General features: G+C 47.0%; 1 protein-coding gene across 2 annotated transcripts in view; it reads right to left on the reverse strand.

The window, feature by feature from the left end:
• DRP2 (dystrophin related protein 2) overlaps positions 1–27,558 on the reverse strand; it is a 74,766-nt gene that overhangs the window by 29,059 nt on the left and 18,149 nt on the right. Inside the window, exons 2-5 of one of the 2 annotated variants that reach the window (XM_060249554.1) lie at positions 26,195–26,348; positions 4,976–5,109; positions 3,012–3,168; positions 312–432 (exon numbers count right to left, since the gene is read on the reverse strand). In XM_060249554.1, coding sequence (XP_060105537.1) covers positions 312–432; positions 3,012–3,168; positions 4,976–5,109; positions 26,195–26,302 — 520 coding nt within the window. In that variant the 5' untranslated portion in view covers positions 26,303–26,348. Of the gene's footprint in view, positions 1–311; positions 433–3,011; positions 3,169–4,975; positions 5,110–17,629; positions 17,735–26,194; positions 26,349–27,558 lie in introns of those variants that run through there. The other variant, XM_060249555.1, reaches the window with a different exon arrangement.

Genomic DNA, 27,558 nt, shown 5'->3' on the forward strand with positions numbered 1-27,558 from the left:
ATCATCAGCGGTTTTGCCCCGTTGCGTTTTTCAAGGCATGATCCGTAAATTAACTCAACGCTCTCCCCTTGGAGGGCAGGATAACAACCGCTAATACGCTCAAAGGAAATCCAGGGCACCAGGGGATTATGAGATCTTTCCAAGGTGACAAGGGAAGTCAGGGGGCCAACACAGGAGCAAATATATCTTGGCCGCTGCATTGAGCTGGCAGCCTTTCCTGGCTCTGGCCAGGCAGGAATCCAGCAGAGGCTGTTGCAAACTGCAGTGTGGCGGTAGCTGGGGAACAGAGAAAGGAGGGCAGAATTGCAAACCTTTATTGTTGGGATTGGATTCCTCCACTTCTTCAAACGGGTGCTGAGTGAGGAAGGCCTGGGCCGATTCCAGGACAGAGTAAATGTAGGGGCCGCGAGACTTCACTTCTTCCATGAATGCCTATGGGAGAAGAAGAAGAGAAGAGACTGGATTTATACCCCACCCTTCACTACCCAATGAAGTCTCAGAGAGGCTTACAGTCGCCTTTCCCTTCCCCTCCCCACAACAGACACACTGTGAGGTAGGTGGGGCTGAGAGAGCTCTCCCAGAACTGCTCTTGATCAGAACAGCTTTGAGAGAACTTGTGGCTGACCTGACAACTCTACCACCAGGGATCCTTTAAAAAAAAAAAAAAACAGCACTAGAATATTGTTATAGCAATAGTCTTTCATTTAAAAAACAAGGCTCTTGTGGAAACATAAGGACAAGGGTGTATTTTGGCAACTGAAGGAAGGTTTACTTTTTTTGTAATGAAAGGTGGGGATGATTCAGAGACAGGGCCAGATTAACGATTAGGCAAAGTAGGCACTGGTCTATGGGCCCCCATGCCTTTAGGGGCCCCAGGCCAGTTTTCCCCGTTTCCCATGTTTGCAACCCTCTCAGCCAGCACACGCAGCCAGCAACTGAGCCACCCTTTGTCCAACTTGCCTGCTGTGGCTGCTGTTGGAGCCATCGCCAAGTTTGCCTCTCTCTGCCCCCCCCCCCCCAAGCTTTGTCAAAGGGGCTTTTGAGAAGGTCCCTGCAGGCTGCAGGGGGGCCACGGGTGGTAGGACAGGTAAACTCTGAGATAATTTGTGAGGAGCCCCCCAAGATTTTGACTGCCTATGGGCCTCCAAAGGGTTTAATCCAGTGCTGTTCAGAGAACCTGCTACACATACAGTTACAACGCTGTATCAATATAATAATGCTATAGTGACAATATTTTTTAAAACATGCAAAAGCCCTGTTGGCTCAGGAAAGGGGGGGGGCTGCTTGTGGGTAATCGGGGCAGGGAAACCGTGGGGAAATCTACTACAATGGAAGCTCCACTGCTGTTGGACTTTATCTGCAGCTGCATCACCACAAAATCCCATCCTCATGTGGAAGACACCGAACGCTCCTCTGCTAAATGAGCATTTAAAACTAAGCATGCAAATGCATTGGAAGCCAGCATGGTGAAGAGGTTAGAATATTGGGTTAAGATCTTGGAGGCCCAGGTTCAAATCCCCGCTCATGCCACAGGAGCCTGCTGGGTAGAATCACAGAGTTGGAAGGAAACCTCCAGGGCTATCTATTCCAACCCCCTGCACAATGAAGGGACTTCCCAAATACCTCCCCATCCGCACATACATCCTCAGTGACCCCTGTTCCATGCCCAGAAGATGGCAAAAACCTCCAGGATCCATTGCCAAACTGACCTGGAGAAAAACTGCTGTCTGACCCCAAAGTGACTTTGGTCCAGTCACATACTCTCAGCCTAACCTATGTCACAGGGTTGTTGTGAGGATAAGAGAATGACGTAAGCCCTTTTTGGTCCCTGTGGCAGAGATTAGTGTGGCAAAATTGAAGCAAGCAAATAAAAACATCCCAATATCTGGAGTTTAGAGCTGTCCCCATATTGTTTTTCTCCCACCGCTGCTTTCTAGTAACTTTGCCCCATAGGTGTAGATGCAGAGACAGTAGGTCTCCTTATTCTGGGGATCCTAGGCTATGCGTATAGGAGTCCCGTGGTGCAGAGTGGTAAAGCTGCAGTACTGCAGTCTGAAGCTCTCTGCTCATGACCTGAGTTTGATCCCGGGGGAAGCTGGGTTCAGGTAGGTTGACTCAGCCTTCCATCCTTCCGAGGTCAGTAAAATGAGTACCCAGCTTGCTGGGGGGAAAGTGTAGATGACTGGGGAAGGCAATGGCAAACCACCCCGTAAAAAGTCTGCCAAGAAAACGTTGTGATGCGACGTCGCCCCGGAGTCGGAAATGACTGGTGCTTGCACAGGGGAGTACCTTTACCTTTAGGCTATGTGTGGGGCTCTGATTCCACAGGAAGAAATCCATAGGGGAAGAAGTTGGAGACACCATCCTCAAAGGGAACTACCTAGCAAAGTTCCAGGGACAGCACATACAGCATAACACAGAGGCAGGCAATGGCAAACCCAAGACTTTTTTTTTTAGCAGGAACACACAGGAAGGCAGTTCTGGCTGCCTTGGTGTCAGGAGGTGTGGCCTAATAAGCAAATGAGTTCCTGCTGGGCTTTTTCTACAAAAAAAGTCCTGGGCAAACCTTCTGAAACATCTCTTGCCTTAAAAACAAGTCTAGCTCGCCACCTAGTGGTGCATAATGCTAAAAGAGCTAGAATGGGGGTGGCCAAACTGTGGCTCGGGAGCCACATGCGGCTCTTTCACACATATTGTTTGGCTTTTGAAGCAACCACTGCCCTATTGGCCAGCTTGAAGAAGGAATTTCTCTCTTTAAATTACTTTTCCATGCCAAGCTAGCTGGAGGCTTGGAGAATACATTTAAAGTTAAAGCTGCTTTCCTTCCACGTCCATTTCCTTCCTTCTGTCCGTCTTGCGACTCTCAAACATCTGTCGTTCATGTCTTGAGGGTCTTACCTTAAGCAAGTTTGGCCACCCCTGAGCTAGAACTACTGGCTGCCAGACAATCTTAGGATCTTCTGGCTGCACTCCACACACTGCCATATGATAATTAACTGACGGGCACATACTGCATGTCTCTCCTTTTCCTGCTGCACCAGGGCAACGTCCCCCCGGAGAGGAAGCTGAGCTGAGAGCTCCTCATCTTTTTGGCTGAGCCAGTCAATGATCTCCTGCAAGGGGACCTGCAGTTTGCCACTGTGGTCTGAGAAGGCCTCCAGACGTGCCCTGCAAAAGGGAAGATGAGACAAAGGCAGTTACCAAAAGCGAATGAGACAGCCTCGTTGCAGTGCTTCAATACATGGAAGGAGAGGTGCACCTCTAGTGAACAGCCATGAGGGCCAAGTGGAATGTCCACTTTCAGAAGCAGTGGACCTCTGAATACCGGTTGCTGGGCACAAGCAGCAGAAGAGAAGTCATGTCCTGCTGGTGGACTTTCCAGAAACATTTGGGCAGTAGGGCCATGATAGAAATCACTATTTTTTGTTGTTATGGCCCCTACATCTGGCTTTCAGAGGTATATTGCCTCTGTACATGGAGTCCCATCTATCTGTCACGAAGAGAAAGACAGACTTCCTGGATCAGGTCAAAGTCCCTGTAGTGCAGACTCCTCTTCCTAGCAGCCACCAAGAAAAGCATGAGCAATGGCAAACCACTTCTGAATGTCTTGTCTGGAAAGCTGTGACTTGACAGCTGGGGGTGTAGGTGTGCGTGTGTGAGATCTCTCTCTTGCTCTCTCTCTATCTCTGTCCACAGGCTCTTTTGAGAGTGATGCAGAGCCCCTGTGAGGACAGGATGGGGCCAGTAGGCACAATTTTGTGTACTTATCATTGCAGGAGCTCATCTGCATATTAGGCCATGCCCCACTGATGTAGCCAATCCTCCTGGAGCTTACAGTAGGCCCTGTACTAAGAGCCCTCTAAGCTTTTGGAGGATTGGCTACATCAGGAGTGGGTGGCCTAATATACAGAGGAGCTCCTGCTAGAAAAAGAGCCCTGGCGAGGTTCACTTCAGTCTCCTTCCTGTCATTCACCCTCTCTAACCAGTAGAATATAACTCAGGGAACTTCCTTCTTCCTGTTCTCCTCTTCCTTCTTTCTTTCCTGCATGCATCAGGAGGAGCAGTAGGGGGCCTCTCCTCCTGAACTGAACTAAGCGGATGGCCTATTACAGTTCGAAGCCATCCAGTTAGAACAGTTTAGACACTCTTTCTCTCCACAATACTTATATGTGGTGTTTCTTTAAATAAATCCACTAGTATTGGTTTCTTAACTTAAAGGCTCTCTGTGTGGTTTGTGAGATAGTGTGGTAACCATTAGACTAGGCCATGCTGCTGCACTGAAGGTCAGAAAAAGCACTTTGCTAAGTGAACGTAAGAACGGCTGCCTGACCAGTCCAGCTGTCCTAAACCAGACTCAACAATTATTACCATTTTATCCTCACAACAGACTAGTATGGTCAGAGAGAGTAAGAGTGAAATAGAGAGACAGTCCCAAGATTCCTGGTTCTAGCTTCCCACTCCAATCATTATGTCACATCAGCTTTCCAGTCCCTCCCTCCCTCCCAAGGTGTGTCAACTCGGGCTGCCCAGGAGGGCTCCAACTTGCTGGAAAGGAGCAGGCTGCCGGGAGGGATCCCCACCCCCGAAGAGCCCCATCAACGGGCGTCGTTGTTGGTGCATGCCATCCCTGGCATGATGACATCACTTGTGACGTTATTGCGCCAGGGACATCGCACTGGGACGCTCTAGGACTCATGCTAAAAACTCTATGGCACCATAGTTTTTAGCGCAAGTCCTAGAGTGTCCCCATGTGATGTCCCCAGCGTAATGACATCACTTCCGGGTGGCTTCATGTGCGCAAAGAACAAGTCCCCCGCTGGAGTGGCAGAGGGATTTGGCAACCCTAGTGCCAACTGTATGCCAACACAATGTATGCTCAGCCCTCCTAAATTGTGTGGAATATCACTCTGTTTTCACATCCTCCAGACAGGCCTCTGAACACAAAAAGAAATGGTGTTTTGCCGCGCCGTCTTACCGAAGGCTGTGCGACTTCTTCTTAATCTCATTCCAACACAGATTCATCTCCAGAGGCATCTGAGGCCCAACGGCGCCGTTTGGAGGCTGCTGGCTCACACAGGCCAGCACGGAGCCATCTGGGGCTGTTTTAATCTAGGCAGAAATACAAGAAAGCAACTCACAGCGTTATTCAAGGGATGGGAGCAGTGCCTGGTAGCTAGGAGAAAAGGAAGATACAAGGAAGTTTGTTCTGGTGCTCTGCTCTTTTCGTAAACCCCTCTGTGTGAGTGTGCGCGCGTTTGTGTGTATGGCCCAGAAGGCAGAAGATGGATGGGATCAACAGAATTTGTCAGAATGTTTTAAAATGATGTATTACTGTTTCACTTGATTGAAGACATTTAACTCAAATAATCATTTGAAATTTCAGACTTGATTCATTTTGTGAATGTTCAAGATTTTTGATGGGAAATGTTTTCTTTTAGACTTTTTAAATAATCAATTTATTTCCTCATATTCAATACATGAGACTACATAATACATAACAAATTAATACAATATCCATGAGGTGAAGTCTGACAATATCTTTTTAAAAAATTAATTATTTAGATTTATTTCTATTCCAAAAAGTAAGGAAGGGAGACTGGATTTGAACAGTCTTCTCTTCTGTATATCTGTCTCCATCCCAGAACTTCCTATATGCAGATATTTCCCCTATTAATGTAGTATATCATACTTTCCTTAGCCATTTCTCAGTACCTGGTGCTTTCTCCTGTCTCCATACCACAGCTATTAACATTCTGGCTGCGGTGAATAAATTTAACGACATCTTGTTGCCTAAGATCCTTCTGGGTATAATGTTCAAAAGAGCTTCACTAGGAACTTTCTATATTCCTATATGCAGAACTTCTCTCACTAACAGGACAACACCTTATTAAAAAAAAAAAGTTTATAATTGGGCACTATCACCAGATATTAATTAATGACCCCATATGTCTTACGGCAAGCATAGACAGTTTCAAGAGGGGACTGGATAAACATACGGAGCAGAGGTCCATCAGTGGCTATTAGCCACAGTGTACTGTTGGAACTCTTTGTCTGGGGCAGTGATGCTCTGTATTCTTGGTACTTGGGGGGGGGGGGCACAGTGGCCCCACTGTCCTGGCCCCACTGATGGACCTCCTGCTGGCACCTGGTTTAATTGGCCACTGCATGAAACAGAGTGCTGGATTAGCCTGATCCAGCATGGCTTCTCTTATGTCCTTATGTTCTTTTACATCTCCAGCCTATATTTGATATGGAAGATGTTATTTTCCTTAACCGATCTGATAGTGTCAAATACCACCGAGAAATGAGTTTAATACCTTTCCTTATTGCTACATTTGCTGAAACATCCCTTTGTTTTTAGATCATTCAAGAATGATTGAAACCCACTGAATACAGGGCTGCAACATTTACCTGCTGTTCTGTGGCAGGAGGATTTGCAACATGCACCTGGGATTTAAAGGTATATTGCAGGGGTGGCCAAACTTGCTTAATGTAAGAGCCACATTAGAATAAAGTCAGATGTTTGAGAGCAGGCAGACAGGAAGGAAGGAAGACAAACAGATGGGGAAGGGAGGTGGAAAGAAAGTAACTTTAACTTTAAATGCATTCTCCAAGCCCCTGGCTTGGCTTGGAGAAGTTATTTAAAAAGCCAAATGCCTTCTCCAAGCTGGCCAATGGGGGCTTCAAGAGTCACACAATATGTGTGAAAGAGCCGCATGTGGCTTCCAAGCTGCAATTTGGCCACCCCGGTATATTGCCTTGGTACATGCAAAAACAAATCAGCAGTCTGGTGACGTCTGCAAGACGAATACATTTTTTTCATCAGATACGTGAGAGTATATAAACCCATCATGTTTGAAGTTAAATACACAACAGGAAGGGGGGTATTACAAAAAGGCTGGTTCAAAAAAAGGGTATATTTAATCAATCCATTCGGCGTGCATGTGAGATTCTTCCAACTGCTGTTAGTCAAAATGTAGTGCGAAGTGAAGTGAGATAAACAGATGCAATAGAACGTTACAGAGGTATAGTTCAAATAAGAATAATTCGTAGAGTGGGAAATGCAAGATATTAAGACCTGATATGAGTCAGAAATGAGAATCCTCAGTTAAGACATGACTAATCCGCGTAAGTTAATGGTATATTAGTAGAAATTTATGATACCATTGGACTGTTATATTTTGCTGCTACAAACCAGAGTACCCACCCACTTGGACTTTGCCTCTGTACATGCGGAGGGAGGGGGGAACCAGGTTAATTCTGACCATTTATTTTGCTGTCAGGTCACAGCTGCCTTATGGCAAACCTGTGGGGTTTTTAAGGCAAGAGATGTCCAGAGGTGGTTTCCTGTGCCTGCTTCCATGTCATGACCTTGAACTTCCTTGGGGGTCTTTCATCCAAATACTTTGGGCTGACCCTGCTTAGCTTCTGAGATCTGGTGAGATTGGGCTAGCTTGAGCTATCCAATTCAGGGATCAGTTTTAATAGGCTTTTAAAAGGGTGGAATAGGGTTGCTAGCTTGGGTTGGTAAATGCCTGGAGATCTGGAGGATGAAGCTTGAGAAGGGGAGGGCTACAGTGCCATAGAGTCCAGCCTCCATAGCAGCCATTTTCTCCAGGGGAACTGATTTCTGTCACCTAGAGATCAGATGTAAAAGCAGGAGATCTCCAGGCCCTACCTGGAGGTTGGCAACATTAGTAGAATGGCACTCGTAAAGCACCGTTTGATCCCATGGACAGAGCTAGAAATAAAGGAGCAGATTTCTTTTAAATGAGACCAGTGTCACATCTGGTTTTATTATAAGAAAACACTAGAGGGAAGCCTAGAGTAGCATTTTGCCAGGCTGGTAGCTTCATTCTCACACAGCTAATGTTCTTATTCAGGCTTTTGTGAAAAAAGGGTGTGACAGCTTCGATTCAGGTTGGGTTTTTGCTTCTACGAGAATCCCCATAATTCGCTCATTGTGTTTTAATTTACAAAGCAAGATGGCACGGTCAGGATCTTTTTGCAGTCAAGGCATCCCTTATCTGCATTCTCCATCCTGGGAACTCACTTTTGCTTAAGAATTGCCCTCCTGTCTACCAGCCGGCCCAAGGTTGACTCAGCCTTCCATCCTTCCGAGGTTGGTAAAATGAGTGCCCAGCTTGCAGGGGGGAAAGTGTAGATGACTGCGGAAGGCAATGGCAAACCACCCCGTAAAAAGTCTGCCATAAAAACGTTGTGAAAGCAACGTCACCCCAGAGTCAGAAACGACTGGTGCTTGGCACAGGGGATCTTTCCTTTCCTACCAGTCCAGAAGTTTTTTGTAAGAATCTCCTGAACCAGGGCCTTTTTTTAGTAGAAAAAGCCCAGCAGGAATCATTTGCATATTAGACCACGCCCCCTGATGTTGCCATTATTTCACGCAGGGGTTTTCCATAGAAAAAGTCCAGCAGGAAATCATTTGCATATTAGGCCACACCCTCTGCTACCAAGCCAGTCAGAACTGCGTTCCTGCTAAAAAAAAAAAAAAAAAGCCCTGCCCAAAACCATCCATCAGTTGGGACCTGGAAATCAAACCATGCCCCAATCACTCATTATTGTTTTAGGAGCCGCACGGCTGTCTAAGATCCAGCTGTTGCATTTTCTTCTCGCTACCTCTTTAGGGCAGAAGAAGTTGCCCCCGTACCATTTCAGCCTGTCCTATTAAAAGCACAGCAGAACTCCCAGGGAAAAAAAGTTTGACACAACTCTAATAACCTAATGCTGAAGAACACCAGGCAGCAAAGGGAAGAATGGGCTACAACCCTTGACATTTCAAAGAGAACAGGTAGATTTGTTCTATTTTGAAAGAGCAAAGAACCTGGGCAGTGAGAGCATATCAACCAAATGAGTCAATCCCCTCGTGGCCTGGTGGTATGACACCACCAGAGCCCAAGGGAGTTCTAACATACTAAACGCTGAAATACATTGCCTTAAAATCCCCAATAAATGTTTTTTTTTTCTAAAATAGCTGGAGGGGCTGGTGTTAATGCATTGTGGGCATTGTTCTGTCCACCCTTCAATACTATGCAAAAATGCTAAATTTCAGGATTTAGCAGAACTATGGGATTAGGTTCCTAAAAAGATAAGTTTGTACTGTATGGTACCTTGGTTTAAGTTCTCAAGTGGACATAGATAACTTTATTTTACATTGCATAACATATAAAACTCTGCAAACATACAAGTTTCACATTTAAATATGTGCAGAATGCTGCACAGGGTGGGAAGGCAGGATGGCATATAACTGATCTCAGAAGCTAAGCAGGGTCAGTACTTGGACAGAAGACCACCAAGTAGGGTTGCCAATTCCCAACTAGGGGCAGAGAATCCCCCAGTCTGGAGGCCCTCCCCCCACTTCAGGGTCATTAGAAAGTGGGGGGGGGCAAGGAAAATGTCTGCTGGGCGCTCCATTATACTCCATGGAGACCAATTCCCATAGGGTATAATGGAGAATGGATTTGTTAGTATCTGGGGAATTGGGGCAGGGGGTCCAATTCTATGAGCTCCAAAAGAAGCTGCCCCTATCTTTCATTATTTCCAATGGAGGGAAGGCATTTAACAGGCGTGTGGTCCCTTTAAATGTGATAGCCAGAACTCCCTTTGGAGTTCAATCATCCTTGTCACACCCTTGCTTCTGGCTCCACTCCGAAAGTGTCCTGGCTCCACCCCCAAAGTCCTGATATATTCTTGAGCCAGACCAGGCAACCCTACTACCAAGGGTTGCAGGGGAGGTCGATGACAAACCCACCACTGCTTCTCACTTGCCTTGAAAGACCCCTGCTGGGGTCACCATACGTTGGCTGCGACTCAACGGCAATACACACGCACACACACAGAGCTAAGCCAGAAATATCATTAATTAAACTGCAGCAGGCAATTAACGACCATCCCTGCCATCTAATTTACGGCACAAGCATCCAAACTATGTTGAAGTTAACAATAACGTAATATGCCGTATTAAGCCCAATCAAAAGGTCACAGGCTTGCAAATGCCAGCAGGCCAGCAGCCTTCAGTCTGCTGGAGCAAAAACAAAAAGGAGTCTTGAGGCATCTTGATGACAAACAGAATTATTGTGGCAGAAGCTTTCGTGGATTAGCGTCCGCTTCATCAGATGCATGCAGTGTATGAGCATGCCTTGCCGAGAGAGTGAGCCAGCATGCAAGACGGATCAGTAGGCAATCAAAATGCAACATGAAGCCCACAGGTCAGAGCGCGGCTTCTCTAATCTTGTTTCGAGATGTCACTGTCTTTATAAATTGGTTTTATTTTCGGCTTAAGATGTTATTCCTTTTATTGACTTCATGTTCTGGAAAACTGAGTTTGTTTGTTGTAACCCAGCAAAACTATGGGTTGCCTACATTTTATTTCATACTTTATCTCCACCTGATTCCTAGACACATTTTGCCCACCCATATCTCCTCTGCCAGTGACAATACTACTCCCCCAATACTTCCTCATTAGTATTACTTCACCATTCCCATGATCTGTGTTGGTGCCATCTTAAAAAATGTAAAGCGATACTGAAAAAGGAAAGTCCTCTGAACATACAGTGTATTTCTTTCATAACCGGGGGCTTCCTACATATCTGGAAATATGAAAGGAAGAACTTCTAGGGTAAAGAACTGGACTTCTAAAGAGGCCAAGGCTTTGGTTAGAGTTCTCAGGTTTCCTGATGTTCATACACTGACAGGGGTGTCAAACATGTGGCCTGGGGGCCAAATCAGAGGACTCCTATCAGGCCCCTGAGCAATTGGCTGTCATCTGCTTCCTTCTGCATAACAGCTTGCTTTGCCAGGCTTGCTCAATCGCATGGGTGTTACAGAGCAAAGCCTCTATTTTCTCCATTGGCTGAGGCTCCTCCCTTGGGAAGGAAGCGGGAAGGGAGAGCTTGCTTTGTCAGGGTCTCTCAATTGCACAGCAGAACTACTGGGCGAAGTCTCTCTTCCTTCTATTGGCTGAAGCTCCGTTCCCTCCTGGTCCCCTGGGGAAGGAAGGAAAGAGCCAGAGCTTCCTTTGCCCAGTTCTCTGGATCCCACGGGAGAGATCTAAGAAAGCGCCTTTAAAACCAAAAAATGCTAATGTTTAAAGCATGTTTTAAGCTTTTTAAAAAAAATTATTTAATTGTGTTTGTCTGGATCCTTTATAAAGTTTACATCTTTGCTACCTAATCCTAAATAGGTACACACATAGCCCAGCCCGACATGGCCCGGCCCAACATGGTCTCATTTATGTCAGATCCGGCCCTCATAGCAAATGAGTTTGATACCCCTGCAAGATGATGTAATGCACAGGCATGAACACATAAACTGCCTTATGCTGAATCAAACCATCACTCCTTCAAGATCAGTATCGTCTATTCAGACTGGCAGAGGCTCTCTAGGGTCTCAGGCAGAGGTCCTTCATATTACTTTCTACCTGATCCTTTTACTCAGAGATGCTAGGGATTGAACCTGGGACCTTCTGCATGCCAAACAGATGTTCTACCACTGAGCCAGACTGGGAAGGAAGGGGGGGAAGCCTAAAAGTGCATTAGCAATTATTGGGTTAAGAGGCGAGAGTGCTGTAGTGCCTTATGGGCAGGGCCTGATGAAAAAGGAGGTGGAGCCAGCGGCAAAAATTCAAGCAAAGTTAATAGGGTTGCTACCCTCCAGGTGGGGCCTGGATGTCTCCCACTTTTACAACTGGTTTTGAGCTAGTAGAGATCAGCTCCCCTGAAGAAAATGGCTGCTTTGAAAGGTGGACTCTATGGCACTGTCCTATGCTGAGGCCCCTCCCCTCCCTGAACCCCACCCTCTTCCAGCTCCACCTCAAAGTCTCCAGATATTTTCCAACACAGACCTGGCGACCCTAGCAAAGTAGGACCACACTCCTGTGATTTAGGAAGTGCTCAGTGGGATGCATGCATCCCCTCATTAGCTTTGTGAAGAACCATGGGGATTAGAGTCCCCTTGTCTGAGTTGAGAAAATCCTGGAGATTGGGGGAGGAGTCTGGAGAGGGTGGGGTTTGGGAAGGGGAGGAACCTCTGTGAAGTGTAATACCATAGAATCCACCTTCTGAAGCAGCCATTTTCCCCAGAGTAACTGATCTCTGTGGTCCGGAGATGAGTTGTAATTCTGGAAGATCCTTAGGCTCCACTTGGAAGCTGGCAACCTTATGGATGGCTGCTACAGAAAACAGCCTGGCCCTTTGCTTCTGGACCCTTATTTTGTGCCTCTGCTGGGAGGCTCTGAGGAGGAGGCAATACCGTTGTTAGCAGCCTTCAAGGCCTGGCTACACTTTGCTTTACACCCAGGGCTTTTTTTGTAGCAGGAACTCCTTTGCACATTAGGCCCAGAGCCGTAGCCAAGATTTTAAAAGTCAGGGGGCACTCTTTCCCATCCACTTCTGGGTAGAGGCAAAAGCTGGAGGCAGACAACTCTGGAGTCAAGAAGGGGCTACATGTTGCATGCAAGCAGCAGGGTTTCCTTTCCTTTCCTTCCACCTCCCTCTCCCCCATCGCTGCACCTTGCAGACAGCAGCTCTATCCGTCCCCCTCCCCAGCCCATTCCCATGTGGCATCCTCTGCCTCCCTCCCCTGACAGGGTAGGAGCCCTCTCAGCCCCACCCACCTCAAAAGGTGTCTGTTGTGGGGGGAGAAGATACAGGAAATTGTAAGCCGCTCTGAGTTTCTGATTCAGGGTATAAATCTGCAGTTCTCCTCCTCCTCCTCTCCGCCTGCTGCTTTTGCTGCTACAGTGCAATGCGTTCTCCCGGCTCCAGTCAGGGGGCAGTGCCCCCGCAGGCCCCCTTGTGGCTACAGGCCTGACTAGGCCACACCTCCTCGATGAAGCTAGTCCTCCAAGAGCTTACAGGGCTCCTAGTACAGAGCCTACTGTAAGCTCCTAGAGGACTGGCTACTTCAGGGGTGTGTAGCCTAATATGCAAAGGAGTCTCTGCTACAAAAAAAGCCCTGTGTGACCTCCTAACACACCTGTACAAATGCTTGGCCTAGTACTCCATACATTAAAAACCAGCAGGTCTGGCCTTCCTATTGCTTCATGAGACTTCCACGGTGGCCGCTATCCACCTCTGCAATTTGCCTTCATAACATCCCCCAGTTCCATAAACGTCGCCAGGCATAGGTACACAATTCTTTTCACCACTTTTGTTTATCCTGATTGAGGGGAACGCCAGACGAAAACCGCCTGGCAGGAAAGATGCAAAGCCAGTTGAGTTCAATTACAGTTTAATAAATCCATCTCAATGCATTTTGGTTGTCTCCATCAGAGGGATTTATTCAGCACTTAGCGAGACACAAAATGGCATCTCCTACCAATATACTGTATTCGAATACTTGGTACGTGGCGAGCAGAAGCAGTTCTGTGTCTGGCTAAGAGCTGAATAAATTTTCTGGATGAAGACAAATGAAACATGTTGGGAATGAGTGAGCAAATTGTAATTGTACCTTATCCATCCCAGCCTCCTCCCTGTTGTCAGTTTTGGAGCTCTCCCCGCCCTCCCTTTGTTTATATGCACAAACACGCACACGAATGCTCTTTCACCATCATCCAAAATTCATTTCTATTTTCGCACATCTAAAATGGAATCCCCGGATTGCATGCAGCACTGGGGTGCTCTGAAACGATTTCATGCTGTGTGAATTTACTAAAAGTAAAGTAGCAGGCACCTCATCACTTGCTCTGCGTTTATCCAATTTGCAAAGCCTAAAATCAGCAGTGGGTGGCTCAGGGGTTTGTACTGGAATGATACAGGGCCAGTCTTGTTACAAGAAAGGAAAGTGACCTGTTTAAGCTCCTGGAGCTTTTCTGCATTTCAGCTGTGTGCATGTGCTACCTGCATGTGTTACATGCAACTTCTGGCATCTCAGGTTAAGAGCCTCTGAGTTTGTGCAGAGTGCATTTTTGTCAACAGATTTAAAAAACCTCCAAAGGGATAATGTTGTAGCACCTTGTCTTTTGGATAGAAAGTTGCTTTTTAGAAATCCATTTAAAGACAGTCTTCTTTCAGGCACATTTTAAAAGCATGCATGCCACAGACAACCCTTTAAAAACTCCCTTAAAACGAAGTCAGTTTGTACAAATAACAAAACCAGTATATATATTATGTGCTTTCCTGGCTTTTTATCAGGGGTGGCTGAACTTGCTTAACTTAAGAGCTGCATAGAATAAACGTCAGATGTTTGAAAGACATTAACGTCAGATGTTTGCAAGGAAGGCAGGCAAATAGATTGAGGGAGAGGTGGAAAGAAAGCAACTTTAACTTTAAATGCATTCTCCAAGCCACCAACTGGCTCGGCAAAGTAATTTAAAGAGACAAATGCCTTCTCCAAGCTGGCCAACAAGGCAGTATGGGCTTCGAGAGCCACACAATGTGTGTGAAAGAGCCACATGTGGCTCCCGAACCACAGTTTGGCAACTCCCGCTTTGCATTCTCCTGTTAAGGAAACTGGCCCGAAGGAAAGACAGATTAGTAACTAAAATTGCCAGCTCTGGATTGAGAAATTCCTGGAGTTTCGAGGGTAGTGCCTGGGGAGGCTGGGATTAGAGAAAGGGATGGGCCCCCAGCAGAGTATAACACAATAGACTCCTCCTTTCAAAGCAGCCATTTTGTCCAGGGGAACTGATCTCTGTGGTCTGGAGATCGGCTGTGATTCTGAGAGATCTCCAGGCACCACCTGAAAGTTGGCAGCCCTACATAACTGCCGGCAGGCTGGCCATTCCAATGCTGCCTTGCCTACACAATGTCCATGGGCACTGGATTTCAAAATATCAAACACAGGGGATATGCGGAGGAGGGCTCACGCTCTTCTTTGCTGGCTGCAAGGAGGCATCTGACTGGCTGCTGCTGGGAAGAGGAGTTTGCACTAGAGGGACTTTGATCTAACCCAGGAAGTCTGTCCTCCTCTTAATGGCAAATAAATGGGGCTCCATGTACAGAGGCAGTAGATCTCTGACAGCCAGATGCAGGGGACTTACAACCAACAACAAAAGTAGTGATTTCTATCAAGAGAGTCAGTTTGGTGCAGTGATTAAGTGCGCGGACTCTTATCTGGAAGAACTGGGTTTGATTCCCCACTCCCCCGTTTGCAGCTGCTGGAATGGCCTTGGGTTAGTCATGGCTATTGCAGGAGTTGTCCTTGAAAGAGCCGTTGCTATAAGAGAGTTCCACTTACCTCACAGGGTGTCTGTTGTGCGTTTGTGGGGGGGGTGGGAAGATAAAGGATATTGTAAGCTGCTCTAAGTCTCTGATTCAGAGAGAAGGGTGGGGTATAAATCTGCAGTCATCTTCTTCAAGACACAGAGAGCCAGTTTGATGTAGTGGTTAAGTGTGCGGACTTTTATCTGGGAGAACCGGGTTTGATTCCCCACTTCTCCACTTGCAGCTGCTAAAATTGGGTCAGCCACAGCTCTCACAGAGCTGTCCTTGAATGGGCAGCTTCTGAGAGAGCTTGCTCAGCCCCACCTACCTCACACAGGGTGTCTGTTGTGGGGGAGGAAGGTAAAGGAGATTGTGAGCAGCTCTGAGACTCAGAGCATAGGGTGAGCATGAGACTCAGAGCATAAATCCAATATCTTCTATCTCCTTTTTCAAATCCTGCCTGAGAGTTTCCAAGAGACATCTGGCTGGTTAATGTTGGTCACACAGAATGCTGGGCCACATGACTTTGATTTGAACCAGTGAGGCAGTTTTGTACTTCCATGCGCCCGCAAACACATACAAATTGCAGCTCCCACTTGTTGGAAAGTAGCGCCGATGTGTTAGCTGAAGAACAACCCCACCGCGATGCTATTTGTTCTGAGCACAGTTTTCCACTCTATGTAATTAGCTGTTAGTTTTCCAAATGGAATATGCGGAAATGGCATTTACTGCTTCCATTAGCAACTCTCGACCCCGAGGGTCTGAGGAATGGCACAGACAAGCTTCATGCGGCTCTTAATGGACGGAGCCGCCCAAGGGAGGGTGAGGAAGGGCGAAGATGACTCGGCAACCACAGTCTGCAGCATCTGAGCAAAGAACTGGGATGATATTTCTGGAAAGACAACACAATTGGGAGGAAAGATCTCCTACCACATATGTAAAATGTGCAATTTCCTGATCCGAAATTTTCTACAAAAAGGTTAGGTTAGATATGGCATCAGAGGGACAAGTTTTAGGGGGAAATAAGAGCAGGGTTCGAGCCCAGTAGCATTTAAAAGACCGACATGATTTCCTGGGTATAGGCTTTTGAGAGCCAATTTGGTGTAGTGGTTAAGAGCAGCAGACACTAATCTGGAGAACTGAGTTTGATTCCCCACTCCTCCACGTGCAGCCAGCTGGGTGACCTTGGGTCAGTCACAAGCTCTCTCGGAGCAGTTCTCTCAAAGCTCTCTCAGCCCCACTTAACTCATAGGGTGTCTGTTATGGGGAGAGGAAGAGACTCCAAGTGAAGGGCAGGGTATAAATCCAATTCCTTCTTCTCTTGGCCAGATATAAGTAGGATTGGAGATCCCTGAACCTTTATATCCTATTCAGAAGGTGGCTGTCAGAAGGGGGAAACAGGACACAAAACAACTGCATTTGCCCAAAAAAGTTTAATATCAGGGCTCTTAGAAGGGAAAAAAAAACTATACTCCAAATCAAACCTCAACAATCTCCCACGTTTTTATCCCATCCTTACTCCAAGGAGCTCAAAGGTGGCACACATTTATCCTCTCAATAGCCCTACGAGGAAGGAGAAATTACAAAAAAGTGACTGACCCAAGGTCGTCCAGCGAACTTCACAGATGAGTGAGGATTTGAACCCACATCTTCCTAGTCTTAGTCCAACATGACTGGGCCATTTCCGCCAGACTCTGAACAGGCACCAAGTTTCATTCCTGCTTTAGAGAACACATTACAAGTGGGACCGAAACACCGTTTGCATCCATCTACCCAGCACGAAAGAGGTGAGCCAAGAGATGCCTTGCATGCCTGTGACTCGGAAGGCAGACTTCCATTTGACAGCCCCCGGATCTGCCCGACTTCAAAAGCAAGATAGATAAACCCAAGCAGCGGCAAAGGAAACAGAGAAGGAAGAGCATCATAAATCATTCACGCCACAGCTGCCGCATCTCACCAAACACTACCTCCAAAAGAAGAGCTAGTGTGCGTTCAGATGCCAGTTCTCACAACCCACAAAGTAGGTTAGCCTCCGATGTTCAAAAGATGGTCACTCCAAGCCCTGGAGGAACATTCTGGCCAAGGGTCTGTTGGGGAACAACAAAAAAACCACTCCCGGCAGGATGCAAAACCCGCTCCCAAGTGCGGCTGAGAGGACACATCAAACGTCCAGCCTCGCATGAGACGTCTGTAACTCACCAAGGACCACAAGACACCGCTGCTGTTTGCTGGCCAGCTGCGAAATGCCCTTTCCGCCTTCCCCAGCACCAGATCTGCCAGGGGAGAGCCAATCTTCCCACTTCAGCAGGAGAACTCCCAACTGCAGGCTGCCGCAGGGACCCAAGGCTGGTTTGATTCATCCCTCCCTCCCTCCCCAACTCCCACTCCACCCAGAGTTCAGACCCATGTGAACTGCTTTTATTTTTAGATCCCTGCGTGTGTGTGCACCACCGCTCCTTTCGCCTTACCTGCGCAGAGGCAGGGATAGCCAGCAGGCCATGTCAGCTGCTTGACGGGAGAGCGTGTGGCCCGCTACCCTGCCCGGAGCCGTCAGCACAACAGCAAACAGCAGGCAGAAGGTCAGGGAAGAGCGGGTGGGGAAGGAGTGACTCGCTGCACTCTTTGCTTGACCCCCCAGGAATCTGCAGAGGGTGGTGGCGGCAGCAGCCCTTGAGGCCCTGAATCGTAGCTTTGTCCATCTGGAATTCCAACCTCTCTCCAAAGCTCTTTGAGTCTTTGTTGGGTGGAGGGAGACTGAAGGGTGGGGGCCCTGCACCTCCAGTAGTGGACTTGTGTGGACAGACATGCTCAGTTCAGCTCTGGGCTACTCCCTAGCCGAGGGAGGGAAAGTATGGATCCAGCTGCCATTGGGTGCGTGAGTAGGAAGGCTAGGCCTCAAGAGGACCCCATCAGGTGTCAATTAAAAAACTATAAGAATGCCTCCCTGGATCAGACCCAGCATTCAGCTTCCAGTAGCGATCAGTCGCGCACGTCCTTGCGCACTCCGAAATGACACATCCCTCAGTGCATTAGGTGCATGATGGAGGAGGCAAGACACCCACTCCTCCATCACGAGCATTGGACAGCTGCCCATAAGACGCCCAACTGGGCCTCAGCCACAAAGTGCTCTGGGAAAAGGAGATGAGATTTGTTCCTGGATCTGCCTGCTTCTTTTTAACTTCAAAGGATGGAGAGATGAGATTTTCAAGAGAGCGTCAGTCCTGGGGTGCTTCACCCCTTTCCACTGAATGGTTCCCTAACCTAAGCCCCCTCCCCCCACAGTCAGTGGCTGTTAACTCTGCAGGAGATAGGGCTGCCAGCCTCCAGGTGGGGCCTGGAGATCACCCGTTTTTACAACTGATCTCCAGCTGGCAGAGAACTGCTCCCTTGGAGAAAATGGCTGCTTGGAAGGGTGGACTCTCTGGCATTGGACCATGCTGAGGCCCCTCCCCTCCCCAAACTCCACCCTCTCCTGGATCTACCTCCAAAGTCTCTAGGTACTTCCAAACCCAGACCTGGCAGGGGATGAAATGCAAGTGACTCTATTTCCTCCCTGTTGTGAATTTAAAAGCAACACAGCAAGGTGATTTATATCAGAGAAAGCACATGGTGGGGGGGGGCTACACATGCAGCCCCAGAGCTACTGTTCTGATCAAAACTGGAGACCTCCACTCAACTGCTTTCAAGTAAGCTTTGGCAATTGTGTGGAGGGGAGAGAGGGAAATGCCTCCAGCATGACAGCTGGTGTGCCATAGTAGTTAGAAGGTCGGGCGTCCCTTGGGCCTAGACCATGAGACAACAGGGTTTGGATCCTCACTTTGTAATGGGGGCTGACTTGGTGACCACCTATGCCCATCACAATCGTTCAACCTAAGCTACTTCACAAGAAAGTTTGCCACAGGTCTCTTCCTTTGGTGGGAAACTTCCCCACCCCTCTGGCTCTTCCCTCCATCACTCAGTTAGGCAACAGGAGAAAAATGGGGTGGAGTGGGGCGTGATTGGTGTAGTTGGTGGCACAATGATGTCACTTCCAGCATGCCCAGAAGTGATTTCATTATGTCGTCAGTAACATTCTAGCTTTCAGCCAAAGCAAGAGTGATGCAAGTGATGCGATGACATCACTTCCGGTTGTGCTGGAAGTGATGTCACTGTGTTACCAACCAGGGCTTTTTTTTTTTTGAGCAGGAATGCACATGAATGCAGTTCTGCTGGCTTGGTGTCAGAGGATGTGGCCTAATATGCAAATGAGTTCCTGCTGGGCTTTTTCTACAACCTACAATTTCTGAGTGGCTTTACAGAGAGTAAGGAAGGCAGCTTACTTGACAGGAGAAATGGCTGTTTTGGATGGTGGAGAGCCAGTTTGGTGTAGTGGTTAAGTGTGTGGACTCTTTATCTGGGAGAACTGGGTTTGATCCCCCACTCCTGCACTTGCTGGAATGGCCTTGGGTCAGCCATAGCTCTGGCAGAGGTTGTCCTTGAAAGGGCAGCTGCTGTGAGAGCCCTCTCTAGCCCCACCCACCTCACAGGGTGTCTGTTGTGGGGGAGGAAGGTAAAGGAGATTGTGAGCTGCTCTGAGACTTTGAAATTCAGAGTGGAGGGCAGGATATAAATCCAATATCTTCTTAAATTTAACAGATTATAAATGGTCTTTATATCATAACCAGGAATAAGGCCCATAGTGAAGAAAATACAATGGGCTCTAGAAAGAGCCTCTGGGCGACTGCCCCCCATCTCTGCTGTCTTCCCACCCACCCACCCAAGAGAAGGCATTCACTCCCCCCATCCTTGGTGTCTTCCCTGCCCCTCAACCACCTATTCTCAATTACCTACACACCCTTGGCACTCCACTACTCCCCCCACCCATTACTTCCCCCCATCCTTGCTGTCTTCCCACCCACCCCAACCTTGGCCTTCACTCACCCCTTACCCTTGCTGCTTTCCTGCCCCCCAACCCTTGGCATTCACTCACCCCCCACACCATTGTTGTTTTCCCACCCACCTCACAGCTGAAACAGATGCTGGCTCCCCCTTCCCCCACATGTGTGTGTGTATCCCCATAACTGTGGTGGCTCAAAGTTCTGAAACAGGCCCAGAATAGAGATAAGGAAGAATAATTATGGGGGAAAGGTGTGGGGGGGGGCATGATGACAGTCATACAGGCACTGTGGGGACCAAAGCCACTTACATAATTTTCCTCTTCCCCTTTTGATCTGCCCAACAACCTTGTAAGGTAGGTTAGGCTAAAAGTCTGTGAGTGGTCCAAAATCACTCTGTCAGCTTCCACACCAAGAACCTGGGTCTAGCAGACCATGCTCTGAAGTGCTAACTGCTATGTCACACAGGCTTTCACAGGAGGGCCACCTCAGCAGAGAATAATGACACAGGAGTCCACCATCTGGAGAGCAGTTGTAATTCTAAGTGATCTTCAGACCTCAATTGGAGAATGGCAACAGTGGTTCCCCAGGAGGAAATGACTGGTTTGGATGATTGAGTCTATGGCATTGTACCTGTCTGAGGTCTTACCCCTCCTCAACCCCCACCCTCCAGGCTCCACCCCTCAAATCTCCAGGAATTTCCCAACCTGGAGTTGGCAACCCTATCTCCTTCCCAGCTAACCATCATCTGCCCCTCTGACTTCAGCTTTTCCTCTCCTCCCCTCTCCCTGCAGCCTCTACCTGGGAAAAAATCAGTCTTTCTCCGCAGTGGGGACCAAAGCAGCTTTCTCTCCCCCTTTTGATCTGCACAATAACTCTGTGAGGTAGGTGAGGCTGAAAGTCTGTAACTGGTCCAAAATTTCCCAGTCAGCCTCCACAGCAAGAACCTGGTCTGGCAGACCCTACTCTGAAGCACTAACTGCCATGTCACACTGGCTGTCATAGGGGGTCCTGCTGCTCCGTCAAAAGCCAAAACAGGCCTGGAAAGGGCCTCCTTCCCCCTGCCTTTTACTGATAAAACCAAGCTTGGAATACTATGATTGCCTAGCAAAAGCCATTGAGGGGAAATGGAGGGCCTAGAGGGATGAGCCATAGGACACAAAGGCAGTGTGTGTGTGTGTGTGTGAGAGATGTTTTTAAAGACAATTATTTTCAAATAATGTTCTGGAACAACAAGCATAAGGATTATAATATTCAATCTTATTTTCTACTGTTATAACTTTCGTTATATATATTTTTCTGTTATTTGTAAGAGTTAAATTTTTTGAACAAAATACCTATAAAATATTTGTATCTAGTTGCGTGTTAAAAGTGCTCACAAGCTACCAACTGATAACAACAGATAGTGATGTGATTGACTGATCATAGCAGATACTACTTCAATGACAGATCAGTCCACCAAAATGCCTTTTTACAAAGATGGATTAATCACATTAACTTGTCAAAATGTAATGCTGCAAATCCTTTATACTGCAAATAATGCTGCAGATGCTTTATGGGCATTGTTATGTATTGTTCTTGATTTCTTTGTTTAAAAACAAAGCCTGATATCTGCTCAGACTATTCTACCAGCTTTGCTTTGATTAAATAAAATATACTTAAGAAAGAAGGCTGTCACTCTGTTTAGAACCATGGTTATTTGTTAATGAATTCATCAAATGTCACTTTAGAAACACCGATGCAGTTTCCACCATCAAAATAGATACCCAATAAAATCAAACTCTACACAACTGAAAATATAATGGAGAGCGGCGAAGAAGCAGAGGAGTGAAAAACCTGTACACTTAATTGATTTAAAAGCTGCAAGAAACAGATAAAACTCTTACGCGGATTAAGTTGCAGCAGCAAAACAAATGAAATGCATCAAACTCCACAAAATAAAATGGATACAGTTTAGGATTGCCATACTCCAGGTGGTGGCTAGAGATCTCCTGGGATTACTGCTAGGGATGGGCCAAACTTGGAAAATACGGTTTGGTTTGTGGCGTGCCCGGTTCATGAAAGGTGAACCGTCACCAATTTTTAGCCACGGAATGAACCAGTCCTATTTGTGAGGTTTGCAGGCTAGAGATACCAAACTCACAGGGGATCTCCAGGTGACTCTTCTCTACCTGCCCTCCAGGTTTGGTGAGGATTGGATTTATGGGGTCCAAGTTATGCCCCCCCCAAAGAAGGTGCCCCGAGGAAAGTGCTGTCTGGGGAAATGACAGACACAGAACATTCAGGAACAGATCCTGTGCAAGCTAGAGACATCAAAGTCGCAGGTGATTTATGGGGTCCCCTGAGAAGAAAGGGCAGGGTATAAATAAATTAAATCAGTAAAACAGATCACTGACCACAAGGAGCTTACAATACAAGACAATGAGTGCCAGCGTGGGGCGATTTGGGGCCAGTCACTCCCAGCCTAGCCAACCTCAGCCTCATTTCTGCAGTGAGGAGGTACCCAACGCAATGTGGCACAGTGAAGAAATGTGGCGGTTGTGATTATACTGAGCAAGAGCCTGTCTTTTGCAAGCTCCTGCCGAGAATGTTTGAAATGCCAGCTCTCTCCGCATGGTGCAGTTTTAAAAGCTCTCTCTGGAGACGAAGAGCCCCTGGCAGCAGCAGCAGCGAGTGTTCTTACTAAGAGACAGCCCGCAGTGAGGGCAGTGCCAACTCTGGAAGAAGGGGAATGGGAACGGTTTAGCAAGCATGAATCTTTAATGTAACCAGAGTCACGGCCAGTGTGGGGCGGGTGGGTGCTGTGCCTCGCATGGAATACTGATCTGCCTCTCTTAAACACTCATTTTTTTTAAAAAAAGTGGCATGGCAGCTTGCATTTAAAGAGCAAGGTCTTGGTTTTAGAATAAAAACTTTATCTTGTTAAAAGAAAAAGAAAAATCAACAGCAGCTGGGGTCTCCCCCAAATAATTCTGCTCCAAATTCCATCCAGTTCTTCCCACTCAAGAACCCCCTCCCCCCCCGGCTCTGGGTGGACTGGTAGAGTTGCCAGCCTCCAGATGAGGTCTGGAGAACTCCCCATATTAAAATTGATCTCTAGGCTACGGAGATCAGTTCCCTTGGAGAAAATGGCTGCTTTGGAGGGTGGAGGATATGGCCTTGTGCACCGCTGAGGTCCCTCCCCTCCTCAGGTTCCGCCCCAAAAAATCTCTCCCCAAATTTCCCAAATCAGGAATAACTCTAGTGGACTAGTCACGATCATGCAGGGGAGACCCACCAGTAGTTATTAGCCATGATGGTTAAATACAGGGCTTTTTTTTTAGCAGGAATGCACATGAACATAGTTCTGGCTGGCTTGGCACCAGGGGGTGTGACCTAATATTCAAAGGAGTTCCTGCTAGGCTTTTTCTACAAAAGAAAGCCCTGTATGAAACAATGGTGATGTCACAGGGTGTGGCCTATTATACAAATGAGTTTCTGCTGGGGGTTTTCTATCCCAAAAGCCCTGGTTAAATAAAACCTCCATGTTCAGGGGTAGTATAAAAGAGAGAGAGGCTTTGGTCTTTCTTTATGGACCTTTCCAGGTTGGAAATGTGGAAAACTTACTGCTCGACCATGTGGACTTCTGGTTTGATCCACCAGGGCTTTTCATTATCACCCTTATGATGCTGAAGTGGTCTTTGAGGAGGGGGGCTTTTAGCAACTGTGGTTGTGGACCACAGCAGGAGGTTTAAATAACTTTAGGCAGGGCTTTTTTTTGTAGCAGGAACTTCTTTGCCTATTAGGCCATACACCCCTGATGTAGCCAATCCTCCTGGAGCTTACAGTAGGCCCTACAAGAAGTGCCTTGTAAGAGACTCTAAGAGCTTACAGGGCGCTTCTTGTAGGGCCTACTGTAAGCTCCAGGAGGATTGGCTACATCAGGGGTGTGTGGCCTAATATGCAAAGGAGTTCCTGCTAAAAAAAAAAGCCCTGACTTTAGGAAATTATTACTGATTTAAGGAAAGTGTTCATTATAAGCAGAAGAACGCTTTTTGTACGCTTTTGCAGAATTTAGACTTGGTGATTACAGAAAAATCCCGGAGGGCTGGCCGTGCTGTTCTGCTGCAGTCAAAACGTCGTGTCTTGGGACACTTTTTTTTTCCGGCTATCAATTCACAGCTGACTTATGGTGACCCCATCAGGTTTTCAAGGCAAGAGATGTTCAGAGGGGGTTTGCCTGCCTCCACTGACAACCCTTGGTGGTCTCCCATCCAAATACTAGCCGGGGCTGACCCTGCTTCGCTTCCAAGATCTGAGGAGATCGGGCTCGCCTGGGCTATCCAGGTGAGGGCTGGGACACCTGGCTCAGAGAAGCTTCTGTCACAATAAATTTGGGACACCTTAAAGGCTAACAGATTGATTATGACAGACGCTTCTGCGAGCCAGAGACCGCTTGGTCGCATGCGTGAAGGATTAAGAACGATTCTGGTAGTTACGAAGAACCCCTTGAGTTCCTCTTCATTCCTTTGAAGCCCCACCTGGCAATGTAGAAAATTCACCTGGCAAGGATGACCGGTGACGACTCTCAATGCAATGTGGCAAATATGTTCCCAAGTTTTTGGTGGATTGCTTGCACGTTAATTATTTGTGATGCCAGTGTGTTGTAGAGGCCAGAATGTCAGCCTAGGAGTGGGCAGACACTCAAATACCACCTCTATTATGTAACACACCAGAAAAGTCAACCATGCCACAATCCTAAGCAGAATCAATGAGTTTACAAGAGCGTAACTCTACTTAGGATAGCACTCTGGATGGTTTGCCATGCTCTGGATAGCCCAGGCTAGCCTGATCTCATCAGACCTTGAAAGCTAAGCAGGGTTCGCCCTGTTTAGTGCTTGGATGGGAGACCAGCAAGGAAGTCCAGGGTTGCTATGCCGAGGCAGGCAATGGCAAAACATCTCTGAACGTCTCTTGCCTTGAAAAACCCCTTGAAGTTGCCACAAGTCGGTAGCGATTTAATGGCGCTTTCCACCACCAATGGATGACCTTTTGGTCGCTCCCAGCCTAGCCTGCCTCGCAGGGATGCTGTAAGGATAAAATGAAAGGGGATAGAGATGATACAACCTGCTCAAAGTGCCTATAAGGAGGAGTGTAATAAAAGGACAACTGTAAGGCATCTCATGCTTTCCCCCGTACGAACTCCACTGCAAAAGCAGCCCTGTTTAAATTTCCTTATTTGTGGATGCAAGATGGGCCTCCCAACCAAGAGAAGTTGGACCTTTTCAGTTCTTGTCCAAATATTACGGAATTCTCTTCCTCAGACAGATTCATCTAGCTCTATTGCACTCCGAGAAGATCAAGCAGGGCAAGATCATTTCTGCTTTGCTAGCACATAAAATGGCTTTTAATAGGTTTTCATCATTTAAAAATAATTATTCTGCCCTGTGGATTTAATAGTCTGGTTTCAGCTGCTGTTTATCAGATCTGTTGATTTGTTGACTGGCTGTGGTTATTTTGTTGAAGGCTTTCACTGCTGGAGTTCATTAATTGTTGTAGATTTCCTGGGCTGTATGGCTGTGTCTTGGCATTGTGAGACCTGACATTTCACCAGCAACTGTGACTGGCATAGTCAGAGGTATTATCCAGAAAACATGCTAATGGAGGAGCTTTCAATAGCCAATCCACATACAAAAGGACCTCCTCAGGAAAGCTCTTCCATTAGCATGTCACAGCCTGGGAAGCTCCTACAAGATAATGACTCAGCCGTACCCCCCCTTCCTGAATAGATATAAATTACCTGCCTACCATCATCTTCTCACTTTGACCCAGAGAGAACTCTATACAGCCCGGAAAATCTACAACTACTAATGTTTTGTGGTTACTTCAGGTAGTAAGATGACTTTTTAAATCATTGATTTCAGTGGTGCTTTATTCCTCTTTGCAATTTTAAAAAATATCAGCAGTGCTACTATAAATTGTTAAATAAGTTGAAAGAAAAGAAATTAATATCTTTTTACACAAGCTTTCTTGCTAGGTTACCTGGAAGTGATTCTTATTCATCCTAGGTGACCAAGTAAACGGCTATTTTAGAAGCCTATTTTAATGATTATTGTCAAGACTCTTGAGTTCACCCCAACAAATTCAAGCATGATAATGTGGGAACACCGGGGCTCTTACCTGAGACTGTGTGTGGGAGGTGCTGTTGCGACGTGGTTGGCCTGTAGCATGCCACTCATGACATCTTGGAAGGGTGAAAGAGCATCCCTGCATGACCATTGGCTGCATTAGAACAGATGCTCATGAGGTCAGATGCTCTTTGCAACACTGGAAACTGGAAAAAGAAAGGGCAGAAGACGCGGCTTGATCAGTTCTCAGGATCAGATTTGTCTAAGCCTTTCTTGAACTTGGTTACTGGACTTAACCTAGTTATCCTGGACTACTGAAAGTTGCTTTTAGGTAGAGAAATGAGGAAATCTGAGAACAACATAATCCTTCTGTTCATTCCCCCTATGCTTCAAGTCATAACAAAAAGAGGTCATAACAAGTGGGCATTCTGTCTTTGGGGGAGTTGGAAGAAGCTCTTAAACTGGTTTTGGCAGTTTCCCCCCTGTTGCACAATTCTCTATGGCTATTGTGGTATAGTGCTCAAGGCATCATGGACACAAGAATAAAAGTCCCTGAAAAACTTCCAATTTACAGTTTGCTTGCATGGAAACAACATAGGGAGGGGGAAGGATAGGAGCAATAATAACAGGAGCAAAAGCAGCTAGATTACCCTATACCAGTGTTTCCCTCTAAGCTGAGTTAGTGTGAGCTAGCTCACAGTTTTCTAACCTCCGGCTCACACATTTCTTTCCTTAGCTCAGGAAGGATGTCCCCAGAGCAAGCTAATTTATGCAGTCGCTTGCAACTTTAATGCCAGTAGTTCATGAAGTAGAATTTTTGCTCACAAGACTTGCCCTATCCATATATTCTTGAATCCAGAACCTCAGATGGGTCATGAAACCCCATCAGCTGGATTGTGAGCTACAATAAAGCCACCATGGTTTTGTTTCTTTTGTGCTTCTTTTTTGGATCTGCTTAGGGTTGCCGGGTCTGACGCAAGAAATATCTGGGGACTTTGGAGGTGGAGCCAGGAGACACTGGGGGTGGAGTCAGGAGCAACGGTGTGATAAGCACAACTGATCTCTGAAGGGAGTTCTGGCAATCACATTTAAAGGGATTGCACACTTCTTAAATGCCTTCCCTCCATATGGAAATAATGAAGGATAGGGGCACCTTCTTTGGGGACTCATAGAATTGGACCTCCTGGTCCAATTTTTTTGAAACTTGGGGGGGGGGTATTTTGAGGAGAGGCACTGGATGCTCTGCTGAAAGTTTGGTGCCTCTGCCTTAAACAACAGACCTCCCAGATACTCATGGATCAATTCTCTATTATACCCTATGGGAATCAGTCTCCATAGAGTATAATGGAGTGCCCAGGCATTTTCCTCCCACCCACCCACCTCGTTTTCTGATGACCCTGAAGCAGGGGGAGGGCC

This window comes from Heteronotia binoei, chromosome 11 (genome assembly GCF_032191835.1).
Source record: "Heteronotia binoei isolate CCM8104 ecotype False Entrance Well chromosome 11, APGP_CSIRO_Hbin_v1, whole genome shotgun sequence".
NCBI classification, from domain to species: Eukaryota; Metazoa; Chordata; class Lepidosauria; order Squamata; family Gekkonidae; genus Heteronotia; species Heteronotia binoei.